Below are 24,320 nucleotides of genomic sequence, written 5' to 3'. Positions count from 1 at the left end.
TAATGGCATAAAACTCATTTGAAACACAACATGTTCTTGCACATATCCTATTATTAGTATTATAAATGATTTTAGGAATGTTTGAAGAATATCTGCATTCACATTACTCTAAATGCTCTATGAAAGAGCAAATGTAGGTACTAGTCAACATAAGCATTTCCACACATTCATGTTATCTCAATTTACTGCACACTCTACTTCAATTAAATAGTACTTGTAGTTGTGCATTCGCCTTGCTTGACATCTGACAAACACTAGCCGATCTAGAGGAAATCATGCTGATGACTAATTTGAAGGGAAATTACATGACATGTGATAGCTGTAGGGGGGTGGAAATACATCCTCTCTTAGCAGGGAGCGCACCGTGATCAGTGACAGATGTTTAGAGGAATAGATCAGCAAAGTTGACAATTATATCCATCTCAGCTCTTGCATTTCACCCGAGAGCACACCATTATGTGAAGGGAAAATGCATTGGGGGTGGGACAGTAACACGAGAATTGACATGACCACTGTATGCCATGGCAGAAACCATCACTTCAGCTAAGCAAATACACAACTGAAGGGCATTTTGTTTCATGAACATTATTTTGCACCTCTGACAGGGCTGAGTTTCTTTGCTGGATTACATGATGTACAATGCATTAAAAATTTACAGTGCATCAAAAATTTTTAGCCCAACAGAACAAATACTGGACTGTAGGACAATTCTGCATACAGAACAGAAAAACATAACCTACAAAAATCAACAAATATTACGTGTGGCACAAATCAGAGGATTTTTTTTAAAACACAAATGTCTATTCCAAGGGTGCTGTGCTAACTGGGGATGAACCAGCCATGTAGGAAGTGTCAAGTATGGTGTACTTTGAAAACCTGACTGAAAGAGGTAAAAGCTCTCCCATTTCATCAAGAATGCACAGTAAGAAAACACAGAATACAAACAATGGAAAGAGAAGAAGTGTCCAGAATACACAACTTGGGATCAGTTAGTCCCATTCCCAATGTGAAGAATGTCTCCCATCTTACTTACTCCCCATCCCTCCATTTAGAATTTCTTCTGGTCAGAATTAGTCTTAGAAATCTCCATTTAGAAATGCATACCTATATGCAATACCACTAACATGGCTTGACAGTGCAATACTGTGCCCCTGAACCACATTGTGCTGCAGTAATACAGTGTACATCTGGATCTTGAAAGTTTCAACCATTTTTTTGTTTTAAAATTAAATTTTCTTAATTTCTTTTTGTCTTAAATCTATGCATATAGCATGTCTTACCATACACAGACGACTATGGAATGCTGAACTGCATAGCCATGGAGTTCAATCCACTCATATTGTTGAAACTCACAACATTGGCAAATCATAAGCGCTCTTCACAAGAATACATAAAGTAGATAAATAAATGGAAGAAGCTCACGCCCACTTGATATTTTGCCTTGTTTGACGGCACATGGTGTAGACAGTGTTGGTAGCAGTATCAATATCGAGTTACATCAACTGCTATCAACTGGCTACTTTCACTAGTAACTACAAAACTTCCACTTCTGTGAAAGGGACATATAGTACAAGAATCTATCTGTATACAAAGTCAGAGAGGAAGGTATCAGTGTAAGGATAAGTTTTGTAAGAGAAGTCACAACACTATACACTACAAACAATAATTGATCAATCACTGTGTAACTGTGTAAAATCATCAGTCTTTTCAAAATTGTACCTCGAATGTTTTTGATTCCGAATATCCATGCTAAAAAGACGTCCTACAGGAAATGTCTTGCCAATGAAATGAAATCATATTTTAAGGTACATTGTACACTACCTACAGGATATGGACTTGGATGTCTATATCAATTTTTTCCCCTAGATATCCAAATACACACAGATATCTGTGAACTCATCAACAAGTGAAGTTCAAATTCTTCCATCGAGATAGTACGTTGATGTAGGGCAATTTGTTAATCAGTTGCAAAGTGAAGTTCACTTGAATTAGCCAAGTCTGAAAACTTAAAGTGATGTCATAGTATTGGTGGAGGTGAGGATTGGGCTTTTAACTTTTTGCGAGATACCAAGAAACCACTTATAAAATAGTACAGAGCATACCATTCTGGGAGGAATTCAAAGTTTACTTGATGAAAATTGGTTTTGGAATGGCTAAGACATTCAAAAAACAAAGTAAAACAAAGCAGTCCTAATAAAATATGGGTCCCACATTTTATGCAGATTGCTCCGTTTTGGATATCTCAGCCATTTCAAAACAAATTTTCATCAAATAAACATTGAATCCCTCTTGGAATTACATGCTCTTTCATATTCCATAAGTGGTTTCTCATTATCTCACCAAAACACAAATGTTAAAAACCTTAAGTTAGGTCTCAACCAAAACTATACGATCCCTTTAAAGTATGACAGCAGTTGCCCTAGGACTTCCTGCTCTACTAATATGTTGGTGAAATATTGGCACACCACACCAAATGTATTTCATAATGCTGGTTACCTTGATATCTGAAATCTGAAGAATGCTTTATGCCTACATCATCAAGAATTTGGGAACCAAAACAACTAAACAAAAAAAAAAACAAACCCACAAATAATCTCAAACCCAACTTTTCAGCATTACGTAAAAATCTCCTTTGTTTTACATTTTTTCCTTTGGGAATACTTATTGGATATTAGTTTGGAGTTTTAATGATATGGAATGATTGTCACAAACATTTAATTCTGCCTGTCAAGTACAAACTTACAAAGAGTACAGAGAATGAAAATAAATACACTTACTCGGCATTTGAGCAGTGCAAATGAACAGCTATGCCACAGAAATATCTACACAGACAATTAGCATATGTGCATTCTGAATAGACACCATGAAAACAGATCTACTCTAATTAGAGTGTCATGTTCAAACATAAATCACTTTTACTTGAGCAGGTGTTATATGGGTGGCACAAAAAATGATATAACATTCATAATAGTAATAATTACTTATTATCAATAATATTATTCATTCGTCAAACACTTGACACTACACTTTGAAGCATTGGATGGCGGTTTGGTCTTTAAAAATCCAGTGTCCATGGCAAAGACCAACACACTGTAATGACAAGGTACATTGCAAACAAAGTAGAACCAAACAAAAATAAAACAAAACAAAACAAAACAACACGAAATAATGTAGAATGACAAGGTACAATGCAAAAACAACAAGTAAACAAATCAAAATAACAAAAGCAAAATGCATTGGGAAAGGAAAGATTCACACTTGAGATGAGGGGTTGTACAACCAAGCCCCACCACAAAATATGTTTAAAAAAAAAATTCCTATCCAACAATTCTTCGCAATTATCTCTGCTCCAGCTCTGTATGGCAGGGTGAAGAGGAGGGGCAAATAACCCTGTTTCATAATGGCGAGACATTCAGTGCCCCACATTAAAGGCATAACATAGTTTTCAGAAGAGCTAAAAATTCAACTTCTAGGAATTTGCTTGCAATACATTGGAAAGGTCTACCAAGAAACTTGTCTGGCTGACGCGATTTGCCAGGATAAAAACTGTAATGGAGTTTTTGGAGATCAAAAGTGCAAAGTAATGAAAGTCGACATGCCCAACTTTTAGACCGATGGCTACTGCTATATTATAAATACTTGATTATAACACATTGTGTGGCAAACATGTTCGGATATGTTCTCAGACAGCAACACTGTCGGTGTACCTTTTTGGCTAATTGATATTTCTTACATTCGTCGTCACCCCATAGAAATCACATTGTCACAGCATCATTTCATGCATTTCTTATGGACATGCGTCCATTTTAGAAAAAATATTGACAATTTCTGCAGGCATATGGAAACTATGCTTTACCTTAAAGGACAAGTCCACCTTCATATACATAAGGATTGAGAGAATGCAGCAATATTAGTAGAACACATCAGTGAAAGTTTGAGGAAAATTGGCCAATCCGTTCAAAAGTTACGAATATTTTAAGTATCTGCGCAGTCACTGCTGGAAGAGAAGACTACTACAGTGTATGATGTCACATGCGTACAACTACATAAGGAAAATAAAAAGAGAATTTCACAAAACTTTACTTTTTGAATAAAGTGCACATGTCTTTGACTTGCTACTGACGTATGTTAAGGGTAATATTATTCCCCCTGCCTTCTGAAAGAGAGAAGTCGAGTGTTCTTTTGTTATGCGAGAAAAATGGAAATATGTTGAATTTTCTTTATTCTTTCTTTATATCGTTGTACTCATGTGACATCACCAGCTATAGTAGTCTTTTCATCCAGCCATGACTGAGCAGAAACTTTAAAAATTCATAACTTTTCAACGGATTGTCCGATTTTGCTCAAACTCTCAGTGATGTGTTCTACTAATATTGCTGCATTCACTCAACCCACATGTCTATGAAGGTGAACTTGTCCTTTAAGTTCACCTTGCCATAAAAAATGACATAGTAGAAATTAGCAGAAGCTCTAACACCAATTACAAATAAAGATCTTTTGGATCCTAATTAAGCAGCTTTGTCACAGACAACATCACTGGATAATGATTATACTTTCTGATTTTTTTTTCTTTTTAACTTTGAGCTACACAAAATAAGATCAAGAGTACAAATGCCCATCTCCAAGGTACAAACAAAAGGGCAAAAAAAAAACAGGGAAATTATTTCATCACTTTTCATCACATTATTACATCACTGGATAATGATTATACTTTCTGATTTTTTTTCTGTTTAACTTTGAGCCAAACAAAATAAGATCAAGAGTACAAATGCCCATCTCCAAGGTACAAACAAAAGGGCAAAAAAACAGGGAAATTATTTCATCACTTTTCATCACATTATTACATCACTGGATAATGATTATACTTTCTGATTTTTTTTTTCTTTTTAACTTTGAGCCAAACAAAATAAGATCAAGAGTACAAATGCCCATCTCCAAGGTACAAACAAAAGGGCAAAAAAACAGGGAAATTATTTCAGATTTCTTCTCAAACACCACCTGCAGTCTTTTTTCTTGTCTCACAGTTAATCTCAACCTGAAAAATTATGATCTCCCTCCCTGGTCTTATTTGGAAAGCACGGTAATAATAAAATGCCTTTCATGTCAAAAATGTATCACTTGTAACCCAATCTCTGAACCAATGCTAACACATGGTCTGATATGTGATGGCATACCGTAGACAAGTTCCAAAGAGTGGCAACATCCAGCTGTATTTTTCCCTATATTCTTATCATGAATCCCTACAAATGTACACTGCTCATTGTTCAAGAAGTATTTGGTAAACAATACAGAACTGTAAAGTGCTGAGAAGACGTGTTCAACATTAAGTTGTCATCAAATGTCCGATTGATTTTGATGGGTTTGTCACACTCAAAGTATAGAGTCGATACAGCCTAAAAACAATCGAAGGAAGTGACAAATCCCTTCTCTTGCCCACAGGTTGCAAGTGCTTACATTTCAGGAAACAAAAAAAAAAAAAAACCTCCTGTACAGAAGAAAGGGAAAACAATGGAATGTCTCAAAGTGTTCCAACATCCCATGTGAGACTGCAAAGACAACTACAATTACTCATCATCCCTCGACATTTCCAATCATCATCAAACATTTCAATCTTTTATTGCACTTTTTGCATTCATTTAGAGCTGAAGCCATGCCTGACAGAATATTGCCCTTCATTTACTTGTCAATTACGACTGTTTTCATTGCCTCCACATCCAGCCAACAAATATTGACTAACATGAAACATAAGACAACTGTTACACAGTGTAGCTGAACTCTCATCTTATCCTGACCAATACCAGTCAACAATATTTAAAAAAAAAATGTCTTGTGTATGATAATGCTTTAACAGTTTCACTTTCACTGTATGAATCTGAAGACTTCCAGTGATTTTGGTCAACACAGTATGACAAGGCTACCCATACGAAAATTGGTTTTCCAACTTTCAAAGAACCATTAGGTTTTCTCATCTTACGAACGTGAGTGTGGATATCTCATTTAACTGATCAACATCCTCTTTAAGTATTAAATGTGGAATTTCATGTGTGAACATGAGAGGCCCTGAAAGCTCTGAGGAACTTCAAGCTCACTAGTGCTTTCTTGCGAGCTATCACTGTATATGCCATGTATATCCTGGGGTTTTATTGTTGCGAATGTCACGAGACAGGAGCGATTCATAGCATTAAGCAACACTCGAAAATATCAACTCTGATCTGTGCACTCATACATGAACTGGTACGTACTACACAGTACATAAACAAGGTGTGTGATAATACAGCTGAGTAGTCTTCCGCACCTGTCGTGTGAATGGATGACCGCATTTCTCGCTTTCTACGTCCAAGGCTCTACTCAACGATAATGACTTTAACCACTCGCAATATTGTGGAAAACTCCCGATTCAGGACAAATTAGATTCGCTAAATATATGGGGTATACAGTATTCAAGGATAAAATCCTTTGCCAGCACTGAGATTAAAGTTGCAGACATGCCTCTCAAGAGAAGGCTCTTCGTAGCTGAAGATACCGGTACACCCAATAATGAAATGGGTGGTTAATGCAAGCCACAAGATGCGCACAGTGACACAATTCAAAGCGGCAAAACTAGCAAATTTATTGGTATAGCTTGACACAATTCCAAGCGGTAAAAGTTACATTATTGACAATATGTAATCGTAGGAGGGCACATGAAAACATATTGCATGCTGGTATCGTGAAATACTACAAAAACTGACACTTGCTTTCTAGAAACAACATGGTGGAAAAATATCCCTCAGTTTTTTTGTGCTGTGGGAGCTTTGCAAGCTTTGATTGGCAGGCCTTGTGAAAGTTGGGTAAGATGCACTCAAAGGAAGCATTGGCAACTTGAGACAAATAATCTATGCCATCAAACCCACTGCTTGAAAACTCAATGTTTCTTTTCTGAAGTGAAAGAAGTTTATCTTGTGGTTGCACACATCACTGAATTGTTTGAGGTTCAACTGCACTGTCAAAACTTTGTGGTGAAACTCTTGTCTCTAGGACCAAAAGAAATATTAAAAAGTTAATAGTTCACCTCGCAGAGGTGTTGGTGCAACATTACACAAAACATCATGTGCATTCAGAAAGCCGTGAAATACTTGTAACAATTTCTTGATAATTCTTCTGTTACTATATATATCAAATCTGCAGTGGAATCACACAATCTGTGGGACATTTACAATGGGTTTTTTCTACTTAAGAATAAACTTCACCTCATCACCGTGGACTTGGCACTTACTTACTACTCCCACTGTGGATGAATACTGTCATCCGTTGCCATAGCAACACTGCTGTGGTGTCTGACATAAAGGATGACAAGGTTGGTACTTTTGGCACTGTTCTGCATCACGGACGATGCCCGATCTCCTCCCTCCTTGGCCCTGGTCAATTCGCAGCTCTTTGTCTCACGTTACTGGCTGCATCAGCGGTCAGTCATAAATATGGCTACTGCGTCCAGAGCCACTCGTGATCAGGGATCAGTCATAATTTATGCTGCCGTATCCCGAGTACGAGGTGTTGCTGGAGAAGAGGAGAGGAGGGGTAGTTCCTGGCATGGGGTGCTGCTGGCCCGAGTAGCTGCTGCTACGGATCAATGCCCCATAGCCCATCCTGGGCACGCTCTGGGGGGTGTTGGTCAGCGACGAAATGTCGTTGATCGAGCTACTGCTGGATTAACAAGAATAAAAAATAAAGAGTGACATTTCAAGAAATGTGGTGTGCATATATATAGAATTATGGTCATGCATGGAACTTGAGTATCAACTCTTACTGTTTTGACACAGCATTATTTAACTGCTTACCTAGTATGAGCGCGGGTAGAGCTTTTTCATTAAAGAGTTGCCCATTAGGCACACTTCTTACAGATATGTAATTGTAAGGTAACATACACCTCTATCTGCTTTTAAACTACTGTGCTTATGCACTCCATGGAATATCCTACTTTCTAAATTCAGAGTACCAGCATTATCTCTCATAGATTCCCTGTAAATCTTTTTTTTTTTTTCAAAGAGCTTCTTGAGCATTAGCTAGCTTATGAGATTACACAAGACAGTTTACTTATTAAATGCTTTCTGCACATCAATGCTGCCCCAACTTACATTTTTTTTTTGAGTGAGATTATTGTCTACCTCCATTCAGCTTGGTTTCTGATTCTCTTCCTTTATACGAGATAACTTGGATGGTAACATCTAATGGCTATTTTTTTTTTTCCTGGATTATCTTTGCTGTTGTTGCTGAAAACCCTACAGAAGTGTATAGTATAACAGAGTTGGACTTACTGCCTTGTGTCGTTAGTACTAAATGTCTTGGTCAAGTCGTCATCGCTGTTGTAACGATTTGGGTTGTCAAAGAAGTAGGCTTTGGATGGCGTTTTAGCTCCAGGCTTCACCTCCGGCACATTCTGCAAGGATGAATGGGTAATATGTAATTGTTCTGGAGCTCTCATAACGCTGGAACACAGTTTTCACTTTCAACATAATATGGTGTAGATCACTGGACATGGTCATATCTTTTCAAACTTCCTGCTCATGAACCTGATTTTGTTGACACAGAACCAGGAAACTGACCATTACTTGGTTGCCTGGTATCACACACACACAAACCTCACAGTAACTCCAACAGAGAAATTCATCACTCAAAAAGACCGGTGTCTGAGAATATAATCAATATCCTTGAATTTCTGTGTTACTAATGCCATAGATCTGCTTGGCTCTGGGTGCTGTTTTTTATGGTAATGTCAGTATGCCTACCAATAGCTGATTTACGCACTGACATATGCAGTAGCAATGCACCTGACTTACTGCACACTGAATCGTCTTTTCTTCTTATTTTCTCCTCAGAATTTTGCGGGAGGGTATGCCTGAATAAGAAGTGAGTGAACTTCTGACCTCTGTCTTAAACTGAGAGTGATCGGTCTGGACTCTCTTTTTTCTCCGCTTCTTGGGATCATGCCAATCAGCGACTTGACACATAGAGGTGTAGCAGCTTGAATAAATAGATCATGAAAAGAGTCCAGAATCTATACTACATTAGTCGCTGCTCTGACCCGCACATCTCTGCAAAGTTTCCAGTTGTCAGGAATAACTCACATTTTAAAGGAATGCACACAATTTGAATTATGTTAGTAAACTTGTCTATTCTCATAGCAATGATATCTGCTGGTAGCAACTTTATTTAGATGTTGAAATTGTTATTTCTCACCACTCTCGATGCAAATCTCTTGACACGGAAGAATATGACCAAAATAAATGTCGGTAAGAATTCCCAGACGAAGAGAACTACACCAAATGCCACAAAGTGATCCCCCTTGAGTTTAATCAGATCAGCCTGCAAGTTGGGAAAAGACAGAAGGAAATAAAAAAAAAAACCCTTCTGGACAATACAAGACAAAAAAGAATAGAAACTTTACTTCTCATCATGTTTGAAGCTCAGGTCTAGTTTTGGTAACAAAATGTATTCTGGAAATTAATAAGAAATGTCCTAAATCACAGATTATGTAGTCTGTATACATACTTGGGGGGGGGGGGGGGGGAGGGGGAGTACAAAAATCTTAAGACCAAATCCTCTGAAGTACTGTGTGTGCCTTAAATTTCACAAATATATTTCATGAATTGGGACTTGTTCAACACTTCTGAAAAGGGATTAAAGTCATGTAAATAAAGAACCAAGGTGATGTAATAAGAAATTAATATCATTTTTTTTTTCTTTTAATTCAATGATTTCCAATCTTGGAGAGAACATACAGAGCATTTCTGCGACAGTAGGCTACATTTTCATGAGTTGTTGACTTTGTGAATATCAGCCAATTTGCAAAAATAAAAAGTGAAATAAAAATAATAAAATAAATTAACTGCTTGTGCAGTAGTAAGAATAAAGTTTATTGAACAATACACTGTAAAATCAAGTTTTGATTTTGTTTAACTTCCTTTCTAAAACAAGAAGCATTTCAGCTACCCGGTAGTCAAGTTTTGTTCTTGCACTGACCGTCTTCAAAAGCTTTTACTTTCATCTCAGTGTTGCACAATATTTTCATAAGGAGGCATTGCGGAAATTGTGCAACATCTACTAATTTTGTTTTCTAACAGTTACAAACATGCTTGAATGAGTCCAGCCATGGGTGAAACAGGGAGTCATATATTTCAGGAAGCCTTTCCTCTTAAAGGGATGGTACAATATTGGTGGAGATGAAAATTGGGCTTTTACTTTTTTTGCGAGATACCAAGAAAACACTTATGAAATAGTACAGAGCATACCATTTTAAGAGGAATTCAAAGTTTATTTGATAAAAATTGGGTTTGGAATAGCTGAAACATCCAAAAACAAAGTAAAACAAAATGATCGTAATAAAATGTGGGTCCCACACTTTATTAGGATCGCTCTGTTTTGGATATCTCGGCCATTTCAAAACCAATTTTCATCAAATAAACATTGAATCCCTCTTGGAATTACATGCTCTTTCATATTTCAAAAGAGGTTTCTCACTATCTCACAAAAAAATTAGAAAAACCTGAAGTTAAGTCTCAACCAAAACTGTACGATCCCTTTAAATACATATTTTTGCTTTGCTTTGCTTTCTTTTATTTTGAACAACTTGTGGGAAGCAGCTTCAAAGAGAGACTTGGCATTACCATTTGGGACAGATTCTAATTCAAAAACTAGACATACTTGTCACTGGACGAAATACTCTGTCTGACATGACATATTGGAAGAAAGAATCAATAATACTTTGAATCTGTGCCATTCAACAGTCACATGACTCAACAAAAAATTGATACTTTTTTCACCTTCTGGTCATCAAATGTAAATCAAATTTCCAAGAAATGCAGTGACTATGTAAAAAAAAAAAAAGTATTTAATTTTATAAAATCAATCAGTAACCACAATGTCACTACTCCAATTGCCACCACTTATTTTTCTTTTACAAGAATAAACGGACAACTTCCCGAATTTAAGCCACATTTCATCCATCACCAAAAAAACATTCGCTCATCCCTTACACTGACTCAGCGGGAGAGGAAAACCTGATAGACTACAGGAAGCGTGTGCAGCCAAACAACAGGTTTACCACATGTGTCCCGAGCAGGGAACAAATAACCTACGGACAGACAACCAGGGGTTCTATGACTCTATAAATAACACCATTTCTTTTAGATATCTCACATCAACAGGAAATGAGCTGAAAAAAAGCTTCCTCATCCCAGACCGCAAACATATCAAACTGAGAAAAAAACTCCCACACCACTAAAAGAACAAAAATCCATCAATACAATTGAAAAAAAGAAAAAAAAAAGAAAGAAAGAAAAAAAGAGAAGCCTAAATCTCCCGTATTGGATTTCAATGTGTAGAAAGTCACCAAACATTTGATATGTTCAAGTGTAACTTGAAATTGAACGTTTGACACTGCAAAGCCCAGGCCCCAGTGCTGGGCCCCCTCACCATTCACTCCTTTCCAATACACATATTCCAACCTGCAACTCATTCCTATCACATGTTTCACCCCAGTCATATTTTGTAACAAGATCACAGCTGACCGAAATTGTTCTGTTTCCATCGAAAACCCCCCAAACTAACAGGTTCTAACCCAGGAGAAATAACAATGACCTACAAGTTGCCCGAAAGGTTATGTGTCATGGAAAACTACACATGTAGGTACACAGCATTCACTCCCGCTGTCAAATACTGTAAGATTTCAAACGTTTCCTCAAATGTGTGGACAAAATCACATACTGTAAAAGTGGATATTTTCATGTGACTTAATTTTTCGCGCTTGGCCGAGTAAGAAGAGTTTCGCGTGTTTTTAATTCCGCGGAATCAAAACATCACACACAGGAACATATGGCAAGCAAAAATATTCGCATGCTTTTATTTTTGCGCTAGTTTCTGGTTGCGCGAAATGCGCGAAAATTTTAACACCGCAAAAATTTCCACTTTTACAGTATATACATATATGACAACCTGTAAAATACCTTGCCATGTTTAATTTCTTATGAGTACTAAGCTATTTGCCAGATATATGGAGTGTGAATTCAATAGCATGAATATTCATGAGGTTCTGTCATGTGACATCTGATATTATTTGTTGACTTGCATCATGTGCATCTGAAGGTGTAATTATTCTGAATGCTTTCTTGCACGTTCTGTTTGTGGATTCTTGCAGGCTTTACATCCACACAGTACGCCAAGAGCACAAAGAAGTAGTTGTTCTTGCAAGCATACTACGTGCTTGAAATTCACTGAGATTTTGATGGAATGCACATGGAAGAGAATCTCCCCAAGTTCATCATGATTCCCGCAGTATTTACAACAGGAGGATGGCTCCAGAAAATGAGCACATTTAGAACAGTGACACGGCAACAAGCTCCAACTACTGACCTGGTCGTTCACATTCATCCACGTGTAGCCGAAGGACGGGCACCGGACCCACGAGACAGCAATGATGTTATAGACCGTTCTACTGACGTAGAGCAGTATGATGACCACACACGCAACACACGCTTGACCCACAGTCGTCCCCTGCAATACGGATAGACAGAGAAACAATAAGTAAAACAAACATGAAAAACTCACACAAAAATTGAGATGGAGGTGTGTTCCGCATCAGTTGAACTTAAAGGCAAAAGTCAGAAGATGGGATGAAATGAAGACAGTGGAGAAAAGCTATTTTACATTCATCCCTTGTGGGTTGGACACAACTGAATTAGCTCTACTCTTCCTTTGTGGGCAAGGCAAGAGTAAAATACTGCTTGCAATCATACTAACTTTGCAGTGACATCGGAAGTGATTTAGGCAGTTCCAGTGTGCCACAAGTGACCACATGAATGACTCCTTCTGTGCATTTCAAGCTGACTAATTTATCCTTTTTGTAGTTTAAATCACAAATGCAAATCCCAAGAATGAGTCTCATAATTTCTAACACTCTGCAAATATCTGAATATTAGATTGCTACGGTACATGCAAACAACTTCAGCCACAGTAATTTGACTACCGTGCATAGTCAACGGGAATACCTCCACTTTCTCTCATAACCACTCCATTCTGCCAAAGTATGTGGCTTTCCATTCATGTTTTAAACTAAAGTTTATAGATCTCGACCGCTAAATAGACATTAAACCCTCTCAGCACAATGACAAATGTTATAGCTGACAGTGCCATACATGTAGGTCTCGTTACAACCTGTCAAAATCATACCTGTAACATCCTTTGGGGTACAGGAATGAAAACATGAATATGAATATCATTATATCTATCTAACTATTAAAAGGTACTGTTTACCTTTGGGAGCAGTGATTTGAAAAATGTTCCAGATATCACATTTGATGCATATGTGTAGGTCTGTTTATCACAAAACATCCTACTATATAATATTTTCGCAATAAAGCCTAAAATATAAGGAGATATCAGTATTTTTCTCATTAAACCATAACTGTAGATGGTTTAGTCTGGAAACATTTTTATCATAACCATTGTTCACATTTTATGCATTTAACAATACTTAACATCGATTATACGGATTCAATTTTTTTACAGCGGTTGTTTCTATCCCCAACTCACATTTTAGAACTATTTCAAAGCACTAATGCTGGGTTTTTGTTTCATCTGCGAATTGTAAATTATGCCTTTAAATCAAAAGGAAAGAAAGAAAAAAAAAAGAAGCACCAGCATTCCCTCTCAATCAATAGAACATGGATTCAGTTGCATCCTCAGAACAGATTCCTTGACTGTGCTTGTCTTGTCTTGCTTTTTGCTTTGTCATACTAGAAACTCGTAATATACATCTGAACATACTAAAAATGATGATGCAATTTGTGGCAATGAGAGGCCATCATACACTTGTACTAGGAAAAACGATGCACGTTCACCACTTCATATCAATAATTTCTGGAAAGTGTTAGATTCCAAGAAGTGTTTTGATCAATGACGTTATTCCTGTGCCTCTTCCTGGAAGTACATGGTACATGAATGTAAATATTCCACATTCACGGCTTTTGTTGGCACTCTGGAACTTTTTATGCATGGCAAAGCTTTACACAGTTAAAACTTGGTTAACTATATGAATAAATCTGCAATGGCCATCACAGAGGTTGAATAAGTCAAAATGGAAAATATGACACATTTTTGATGGGATAGGAAGTGAGGGAATGCAAATGTAGTTGCATGTACCATTCATGCAGTTAGTATGTATTACATACAATGTACATGATATTGTACAAGGAAGTGGGCACTTTTTTGTAATTTATGGACGGCCTCCCAAATGTACTGATGAATGTGACGTGTGACAACCCAGTATAGAAGAAAGTAAATTGCAATAGCTAGTTTGAGACTGTCTTAACCGTCCATCACGTACCCTCATTGAGGCCTACATGTTATCATCAGTCTTATGAAAGCTGAGGAAGTGGAGTACATAGTTCCTCCACATACGAAACCAAACTCTTGGCTGATGCAGTGTGAATTAAAATTACAACAGTAATTAGTACAATCTCATTTACCCTTGGTTGTCTAGGATGACATGAAAATTGGTGATAACTCGTAGCAATTCATTACACGGTGATAAACTTGTAACAGCATCAAACGAAACAGAAACTAAGTAGAGCTATGTACTTTTTTGGTCTGCTCATTAAGGTATATATAGTATGACTATTAAGACTGGCTCATTATGTTACCTTATTCTGAACATTAAGGTGCATGGTAGGACTATTGAGACTAGCCTATGATGTTACTTTATTCTGCTGATTAAGGTGCATGGTAGGACTACTAAGACTTGCTCATTATGTTACCTTATTTTGCTTATTAAGGTGCATAGTAGGACTATAGAGGCTTACCATGATGTTACTTAATTCTCCTGATTAAAGGACTCTTTGAGACTTGCCTATGATGTTACCTTATTCTGTTCATTGAGGTGCATGGTAGGACTCTTGAGACTAGCCTACAATGTTACCTTATTCTGCTCATTACGGTGCATGGTAGGACTCTCATGACAAGCCTACGATGTAGCCTACGATGCTACCTTATTCTGCTCATTACGGTCCATGGTAGGACTCGAGACTAGCCTAAGATGTTACTATGATGTTACCTTATTCTGCTCATTACGGTGCATGGTAGGACTCTCATGACTAGCCTGCGATGTAGCCTACGATGCTACCTTATTCTGCTCATTACTGTGCATGGTAGGACTCTTGAAACTAGCCTACGATGCTACCTTATTCTGCTCATGAGGTGCATGGTAGGACTCTTGAGACTAGCCTACGATGCTACCTTATTCTCCTGATTAAGGTGCAAGGTAGGACTCTTGAGACTAGCCTATGATGCTACCTTATTCTTCTGATTATGGTGCAAGGTAGGACTCTTGAGACTAGCCTACGATGCTACCTTATTCTGCTCATTGAGGTACATGGTAGGACTCTTGAGACTAGCCTACGATGCTACCTTATTCTGCTCATTACGGTCCATGGTAGGACTCTTGAGACTAGCCTAAGATGTTAGTAGGGTGTTAAGTTATTCTGCTCATTAAGGTGCATGGTAGGACTCTCATGACTAGCCTACGATGTAGCCTATGCTGCTACCTTATTCTGCTCATAAGGTGCATGGTAGGACTATTGAGGCTTGTCCATTTTGCATGGCAGGACTTGCCCATAATGTTATCTGCCTGTCAAAGGGCACCCAGACACTTGTACCTACCCTCGCCTCAAGGAGGATGTTGGCCGACGTCATGTGGGTGATCTTCCAGATGCAGACGGAGAGCCAGATGGCCGCGAACAGGAAGAGGCCCTCGTTGAGGATGACCCGCGTCGTCAGGGTCGCGTGCTTGCCTTCCTCCGAGGAGAGGACCTTGATGAGGATGCCCGAGATGAGGTTGATGAGGGTGAAGATCAGCGGGAGGAGGACTATCGCCAGGCGCAGCCGCCACTTGTAGCGACGGTGGTGCTGGTCCGGCTCATACCGTATGCGTGCTTTTAAAATGACCTGAAGGGCGGGTGAAGGGGGAGGGGAAAGAAATCAAGGACAGTGACATTTGACAGGCATGAGACTTCAAAGTAAAATATTCAAATATTCAAAGATCTGGTCTGTCAGATGCACTTTCTTGTGCTCCTTGCACCATCAAAATCAGCTGACAATACAATAATGGATTTATAAATTGGCAACACGTGTTAGAAAATGAAAGTTCCTGTTTTCCTTTCAAATTGGCATGTTTGTTAGTTTTTTCCTGCTTTTGTTAAAATCTTACTCTCTATTTTTTTTTCCTGACATCTACACATTATGCCAAATCAAATCTCATTCACTACATGACAATTTGGACCCCAAGCAACATTTTGGGCACACACAGAATGAAAAATAATCATTGGCGATGCAATTATAACACAAGCATATCTTTCTGACTTGGCAGTCTCACCTCGTGATCTTATATATGGCCTAGTAAAAGAGAACATCTTTATGTAACAAAAAAACAAACAGACCAATTCTTCAATGTCTAAGCTTTGGTAAGTGCAAACAGGAAACCTGGAGCCATGTGTGTGGTGTCGTTGAAAGGATCGACAGAAACAAAGTTCCTGAAGTGCAATGTAATACTACAAGATTTAAATACTTTAAATCCACAATGTATAGTCACATGTATTATATTTCAAATTCGAAGCTACTCTGAATGGAGGCTTATTTGCACAAATACGTTTCTCACGACAACCAACAGATAACAATTTGTTCTGCCATCCTGACAGCAAAACAGAGGCAGTAGATTCAGATTTGAGTACAAATGAAACTTCTGAAATACATACATTGTACGTATAACCTTCCCTGCACACAATACACAAGATGGTGACTGAAATAAGATATATAATGTAAATATTGTGTTATGATTCTATATGATATGTTATAAGATATCTTGTATTCTTTTCACATGTATATTGTTATATGTTGTATTTTGCTGTTGCTGTATTTTTCAAAAGATGTGAAATAAACCTGAGACTTGAAACTTAAAATATTAGAAGTGCAGCACTGACATCTATCAAATCTTCTTGGCAATCATGATATGCTTAATCAAATCACGAGTCATTAAGCAATCTCTCGTACAGTACATACATTTTTGTACACGGTTGTATAGTGTAACATTTATTCACATTGAGAGTTCACTTGATACTTTGACTCTGACCACAAACAATTGACTTTCACTCTTTTATTTTCGAGAGGAGTAATACCCTTTTTAAAATCATCATTTGTCTCATATACGAAATGACACAAACCACATCGCTTTGACATCAAAGTATAAAAAAAACTATTGACTATGTGAATGCATAAAAATACAAAATATAAAGTTAAACATTATGTCTTTACCAGTGTTTCATGACAGAGGCACATAAGGTACAGCATATCATACAAGGTGAGGAACAAAATGCCATCTAGATTATGCCCTCATTTCATAATTCTAATCATCAGTTCACTTTGTTGTATTCATTCTACCGGTATTTGTTTTTGCTTTTCATTGAATACAGAAGATATAATCTACATGTAAGTTCAAGACTAAAAGTGGCTCCAACAGTGTGGCACAGGGGTAGGCAGATATCTAAAAATCATTTAAAAATGCACAAACTTTACTTGAACCTGTTGGTCAATAACCCCATTATTTGAGGCAGCTTTAAAGTCTCACTTGTACATCGTACATTGTACATGTACAGAGCAAAATAAAATTTCTGCACTGGGAAGTAAACACACTTGTGTATACAGTGCAAAGTCCAGCTGATGAGATATCAATAAACTCACTGATGAAAGGTAGAAAACATATCTATGATACCTCTACATATATTCAATAAATGTACAGCTTTACATGAAGATTCAAAACAAACAAAAACTTGAGCATGTTTGCTTTGCAGTTGCAATCAACATGTACAATGTAGCTTCTTGTGCAATCTACATTGTAGACAGGGACCATGGGATGTTTCTAGTGTGTGACTGGTACTGGTGTGAGTACCTGGGTGTGTTGATTGGGGGGGGGGGGGGGGGGGGTGGGTGGGGGAGTGGTGATGGTCGGGTCAAGGATCAATGCTCCTGCCCTGTCCTACCCCCCCATCCCCATCCCCCAATGTGGAAACACTCCTGGGGCCAAGTTTTTCCGGGTGTGTATTTTTTTTTTAATAACTCGTACAGGCAAGAGTATAAACCAGTTCTGCAGGTCCTGCTTAGTATCGGAATTGTCATTCAGCCACATGAATTGAATGCAGGAAATATGTCATCGAGAAAAACAGAGGCACATACAATGTGTAGGTCAGTCAATGTTATCCATTTAGCCAGGATATGATAGAAAACTGAGAATGAAAGATCATGCCTAATTATGTACCCACAAGTTTCTTTAAAAAGAAAAACATATACAATTGTAATACATGTGCACACACAAGCGAAACAAAAGAAAACGCATCACCAGGTCAGTTGCTCTATATAAAGTCTCAAGAACAAAACCAGGGGCAAAAGTCTGGAGTCATTTGCACAGTGAAGCTTCAACGCCAAAACTTAAATGTGAGTTTGGTTTCAATTTATACATTGTGATGACAAATAATATGTCAATAGCTATGCATACTCTTGATTTCACTCACATTGACATATCTGTTTCAATAGAAAAAAGGGATAAACCCCATGCAATATCCCCTAAAGAATTCATTTTTGGTCTTCAATATAGATGATCTATTTCGCAATCATTATAGGAAATATAAACTATGATCTCATCCGCTGGGTCCCTTCATAGGTACGTTGTGTATCTCAATCGTGGAGGTGCCAATTGTCAGACAGATTTTTGCTGAAGCAATTGCTCCCTGCTTCTAGCCAGAGTTCAGGCATGGTCTCCACTCACTCTTGGCAGTGCCAGTGTTTATAAACACCACTGCTGTGGTAATATCAGTTGTTTATAAGAGGCTGGGTTTAGTGTCATCTTTCAGTCACATGTTTATTGGAGTCAAGATGGTATAAACTCTGACAGGGTTGTGTGTCTTGACATCTGTAATGGAAATGAGTTCTGTATACAACTTTAGTTTGCTTGGCTTTGGAGGTACCAGACACCAAAATCTCAGTACCGATTTCTAAGGTGCCACTGAAGACTAATTGGATTGATTCTTAACTTTGTTTATTTCATAGTCTCAAAAGTGCTTCTGGAAGTGAAACCTTCACATCGATCAAGAGAGCCAAGATAGCATCTACCTGAGGAAGTGTAAACCTTGAGTTATATGTATATGACATCGATACCCACAGTCTAGTGAAATCATATCTTTTCCTTGAGCAAATGCGAAAATGACAGAAGGTCTGTTTTGGAGACTTTACGACTTTATGACAATTTGTGGTTGTACACCTAAGCATGCAACTATGCACAATAGCACTCACCTGTGCAAAGTATAGGATGAGAAGACACAGGCTTGTGAACTGCAAGCACACGGGGAACCCCAGCAGGAGCCAGTAGAGGACAAAGCACAGCTCGTCCACCTCGCCCGCGTTCAGGATGTAGAACGAGAAGAGAGTCGTTCGCAGCGCCGACCAGAAGAGGCACAGGAAGAGAAAGACGGTCTGGTAGCTGAAGCGCTTGTGGCCATAGTACAAGATCAGGAAGAGCTGCACGTAGATGATGACAAAGAGCAGCCCGTACAGGATGATGAAGGTGATCGCCAGGGAGCGCTCGAGGTCGGCTTCGATGATGGGCTGCATGGCACGCGTTGTGACGGGCAAAGGAGACACCCACCCGGGCCCCGACGGCGGTGGGCGGTCCATCGGCAGTGCAGCCATAAATGACTCCCTGGCTTGCATTATATTTATTGGATACAAAGTTCTGCCGCCAAACTTTACAGCACTTGCTTCACGGTCCTAGACTGACCTTTCGATCCATCCTGTCAATTTGATCTGATATAAAAATACTATGTCAATAAAAGATAAACCACAAAGTGCTTTATGAGTATACACATTTAGATATTGTTTTCTGCCGTACAGACATTTACACCACAGGAAAAACTACAAACACACAAGCATAGGTTTGTGTTGAATGTACATGTGTAATAAAACAAGTGGGAGGGGGTATGATGCTCATCTCAGTTTTAAGATAAATTCAAACTAATGATATGACATTAACCGACTGTCAACTATCTCTACAATGCATCATTCTTGAGGAGTATCTGCCAGATAGAGAGATGATGTGTGAAATTTACAGTGTTTAAGCCCTTTTAGTTAGTAGCCCTGCAAAAAGATCCCCACAGTTAAATACAATCTCACTCTGCATATCATTAGCTTGCAAACTCAAAATTCTGGGGCCTGGGAAGGGTCAAAGTAGTTTGGGCTACACAGGGTTAAAGAAATAATATATTCTATGTATTTATGGTTGTGTAATAGATTTGTAGAGTGCTGTTTGTGTTCATTGTATCTTTCATTGAGATGTACATGTAACTGGGATGCACGATGTGTTTGTATTGTCATGATTATAGTACAATTGTAATGTCAATGGAAACAACATTTTTATGTCCCATCATAGACCAATAAAAGATGAATGAATGAATGTCCCTGCCCCTCAGGAAGATTCTTGCTAAAATCAATCAGCCTGCATCTATGTATTTCTCTCTTTTTTTTTTAAATTAAGGAACTATAGTGAATGCTTCCCACAATGAGACCATCCCTTACAGACACAAATCTTTCAATCTTTCCGCTACAAAGCTGTCTAACGCGTACAATACCACAAGTACTCAACATGCTGTGGAAAATATTGTTTACTGTTCAGTGCTGTAGATTTTTGAGACATTGTTTAGGGGCTTTAATTCTGCTCCAAAAATCTTGTCTAATATTTGCATATTTCTTCACAGAAAGGGGAAAAATGTAAGAATGTAAAAAAAAAAAAGTCTCTGCAATTCTGGCTACATACACGTAGACACCACACCTAAGTCAAGTGGAAAAATACCAGATGAGTGACTACCGGTATGCCAATGACAGCAAAACCAGCCATGCTGGTACAGTACTGCAGGTTCAAAATGAATGATGGATAGCCGCAACTATTAGTAGCACTGACAATCTGTGCTCCTGTCCACTAGTTTAGTAATGTTTAAAAGTCCAGCCTGACAGACTACATTTTGAAGTAGAAACCACTGCCTGGTAGTGGCATCACAGGTTACAGGCTTTCAGCCCCATACAGAGCAAACAAAGTGGGAATCAGTGACCTACGTAGGCAATGAGTCATCACTGTTAACTGACTTAAAGCTGGGGGAAAAATTAGTGAAGTCAACAGGATCTTTTTATTTCAATTTCATACTTTTCTTGTCACAAGTATCCAGTTTTTCAGGGACAAATAACAGGTTCTATCAACATGTATTCTACACTTGCCCTACCAATGTCTCTCATACAGATCTACTCAAATCTTCTCTGCATTAATTACCTTTCGAATATAATAAAACCTTTTAAAAGGCCTGAGGTCTTGTACACTACCCGATGAAACCATGGGCATACATGCATTTTTAGAGAGAGGACTTCATGAAATTAGGCTTGAACTCCCACCTGCAACCTCAACCCATCAAGTCCACCCACCCCCTCCCTGAAGGAAAAAATAGATAAAAACAAGAAACCAATGAAATATATTGAAATGCTGTATCAATGTTTTCTACTTATTCATGTGACTCCTACAGGTTGTATATAAATTTGATTGAACTTTTATTGATAAAGCACCTCTATTCATCTACTTGAATGGATAACACTGAAAAGACCAGTTGCATGATGTAAATGTTTACTCATTACTGGGCTTTTACTCGAGAGCCCCTATGCAACATCCACTCAGATTTATTCATGGGAGAGAAGTTACAAGCACAGTGGAAGGCAAGTCTATGACATTCTTATTTCAGTGATGAGAAATTTTGCTGACCCTACATCGCTGTGCAGTATCTAAATAATGCGTTTATGTACACTAGAATGCTCCCTTTCTACTGAGCGGTAACAATACAGCAACCCATTGGTACTGCACATTGATCCGATCATCGTACCACTACCAGTCCAATCTTCATGCCATGTGCACCAGAGTTTTTCATCTATTATGAGGTGGAGTTACTACAAAATATAAGCAGAGGAAAACTTGTCAAGGACATTCCTATTTCAATGTTAACTTGCTCTACTCAGCTTGTGGTTTTAACACTCCACATACCCTCACTTCCTTCACCACAGGAAGAATCACACATAAAAGTTTGATCGAATGTCTGGTGAATGTGAAGAGAATATTCATCTGTTTTAATATTGCTAGACGTTCACATAATCAGTCATGGTGTAGATATAACCAGATTCAGACTTGTATCAGCAGTGCTGTAAACTAATTATAAATATCAATTACAACACAAACTGGTCTAAAAGAGTTGAACACGTGGAAGAGGTGCAGACCCAACCACTTCCCGGGAGAAAGCTCTTGGCTCTGGTGACTCATGAAGTTAAACAATATTTGTGGGTACATTGTAACTCAGTTGGCACAATTCAAGTAATATTCAGTCACTGGAATCTACCCGATTATACAAAACAGCAATGTCTTGTCATAATGTGTACACTAGCTGTGTGCACATGAAATTTAATATGCTGCTTCTATCACGTGAAGCTCCACTCAGTGAACAATTTGACTTTTTTTTTAATGAATCAAAGTGAAATCCAACAAACAGAACAGTGGAGCTACATACATACACTTTTGTACATATACGTGTACTAGTAGTCTAATTCATAATATAATTGTACACAAACAGTATAAACAGTAATTTCATACTACTGTTTGGTACGCCAAATATTTTGCGAGGTTTTTATTTTCCCGAATTTTGTGAGTCACGTGCTATTCGTGAAATTAGAGACATGCGAATATATTGACTCTGATCCCGATGTGAATGTGGCGTATGCGTGAACACTTCTCCGTTCAGTACAGGACTCCATCATGATTGCGAATTTAACCACTCGCGAAATTGTCGGGAATTCCTGATTCGCGAAAATTTAGACTCGCGAAATATATGGCGCATACAGTATGTGAAAACAAGCATGATTTAAACCATCTACAGTGTATGCCTACATGTATTTAGGGACCCCAGAAAGTTTTTTTAATGTAAGCAGAACTAATTTCAAGAGACCCATTCAAATGCACTGGCACAGCTACAATGTACCTGGTACATTGCATACACCTCACACATGATCATGACAGCCAGAACCACCATACCTACATGTACACAATGTACATACCTACACCACCCGTGGTCTATGGATGGATGATTCTGAACACAGGGCTGTTAAGCCTCTGCACTCAGATCCAGAGTTAGTTGATGCTTGACATTGGCTGGATTATGGCCAGGTGGAATGGCGTCAAACTTTAACTTGATAGGTTCGTTTTTCCAAATCATCATCCAATTTTGATCCCAGATTTAACAGGGGTGGCCGGATTTACAAGTACCTCACTCTAACTTCCTGTTCAATGCCAGAACCTTTCTGCCAAAATTGTTGATGAAACAATTTAGCATGATGGGGCCTACAAGTGTACACAGCATACACAGATAGTGATGGGATTAGAGATGTACAGTATTATAGAAAGAATTCTCTTTCAGCTAGAAAATGGCTAAAACATTCAGGTGAAAGGCCCCTTTGAACGATGTCCTTGGTCTAGATACTGGTATCTGACATGCAGTTGCAGGAATTTGCAAATTTGAGGTTCTTTGACTATTTGATGACATTAATGGTATCCCGTGGTACCAAATGAAAATCAGCCATTTTGTTGAATTATTTATTTTTTTAAAAAGGTTGTACCCTGGGTTGCCAAAAAGTGGAAATTGTTTTGGTGCTGCAGCTAGCGGCGCTAGCCACTACACCGCGGTGCATTGAAGCACACGCTATTGCTAGCACAGCATGCCATGCATGCATCGTATAACATGCAGTGGCATGGGAGTGACTATGTACACACACACACACACAGTGCATGCATTTCTCTGCGGCTGTCCTCGAGTGGACGTGAGGTGGCGCTACACAACGCGGTAACCCCGGGTACTACGGTACCCCGGGGTAACGCGTGATGCATCATTTTAAAATTAAATTCACCAAGAGCATGTATGCAGCTTACATCTGTACTTCTTTCTTTTTTTTCCTTTTTTTTTTCTTCAAAAACCTGTATCATGCTACGGTAATTTAACTCTTGGCTACGGGAAATGAAATGCTCCGGCTATGTAGTATAAGCATGCACTGAGCTGAAATTCAGCTGCACATCGTCTCCACACAGCATCTACAGAAGGAGTTGGGATTGTTTAATGCATCAGAGCTAGGGGTTTTTCACTGATATGGACTTGTCAGTGGAATACTGTAAAACG

At 38.4% G+C, this 24,320-nt stretch overlaps 1 protein-coding gene across 2 annotated transcripts; it reads right to left on the bottom strand.

Annotated features, from left to right (window-relative positions):
- Positions 1–7,426: 7,426 nt before the first annotated feature.
- LOC139745196 (G protein-coupled receptor 137Ba-like) lies at positions 7,427–19,767 on the bottom strand. 2 transcript variants are annotated; one of them, XM_071655606.1, is made up of 6 exons: positions 19,369–19,767; positions 15,691–15,975; positions 12,388–12,528; positions 9,217–9,342; positions 8,295–8,416; positions 7,427–7,683 (listed from the first exon to the last, which is right to left on the bottom strand). In XM_071655606.1, exons 1-6 carry the CDS (start codon positions 19,762–19,764, stop codon positions 7,494–7,496), a joined length of 1,260 nt encoding a protein of 419 aa, XP_071511707.1. In that variant the 5' UTR covers positions 19,765–19,767; the 3' UTR covers positions 7,427–7,493. The 2 variants fall into 2 exon arrangements, with proteins under 2 accessions (XP_071511707.1, XP_071511714.1); XM_071655613.1 differs by having other exon boundaries at positions 7,427–7,680.
- Positions 19,768–24,320: the final 4,553 nt, after the last annotated feature.

The sequence above is a fragment of the Diadema antillarum genome, unplaced genomic scaffold (assembly GCF_040938485.1).
Source record: "Diadema antillarum isolate AM-2024a unplaced genomic scaffold, OU_Dant_1.0 scf00000036, whole genome shotgun sequence".
NCBI classification, from domain to species: Eukaryota; Metazoa; Echinodermata; class Echinoidea; order Diadematoida; family Diadematidae; genus Diadema; species Diadema antillarum.
Note: the sequence above shows the minus strand (reverse complement) of the source record. Positions and strands in the feature narration are given on the sequence as shown.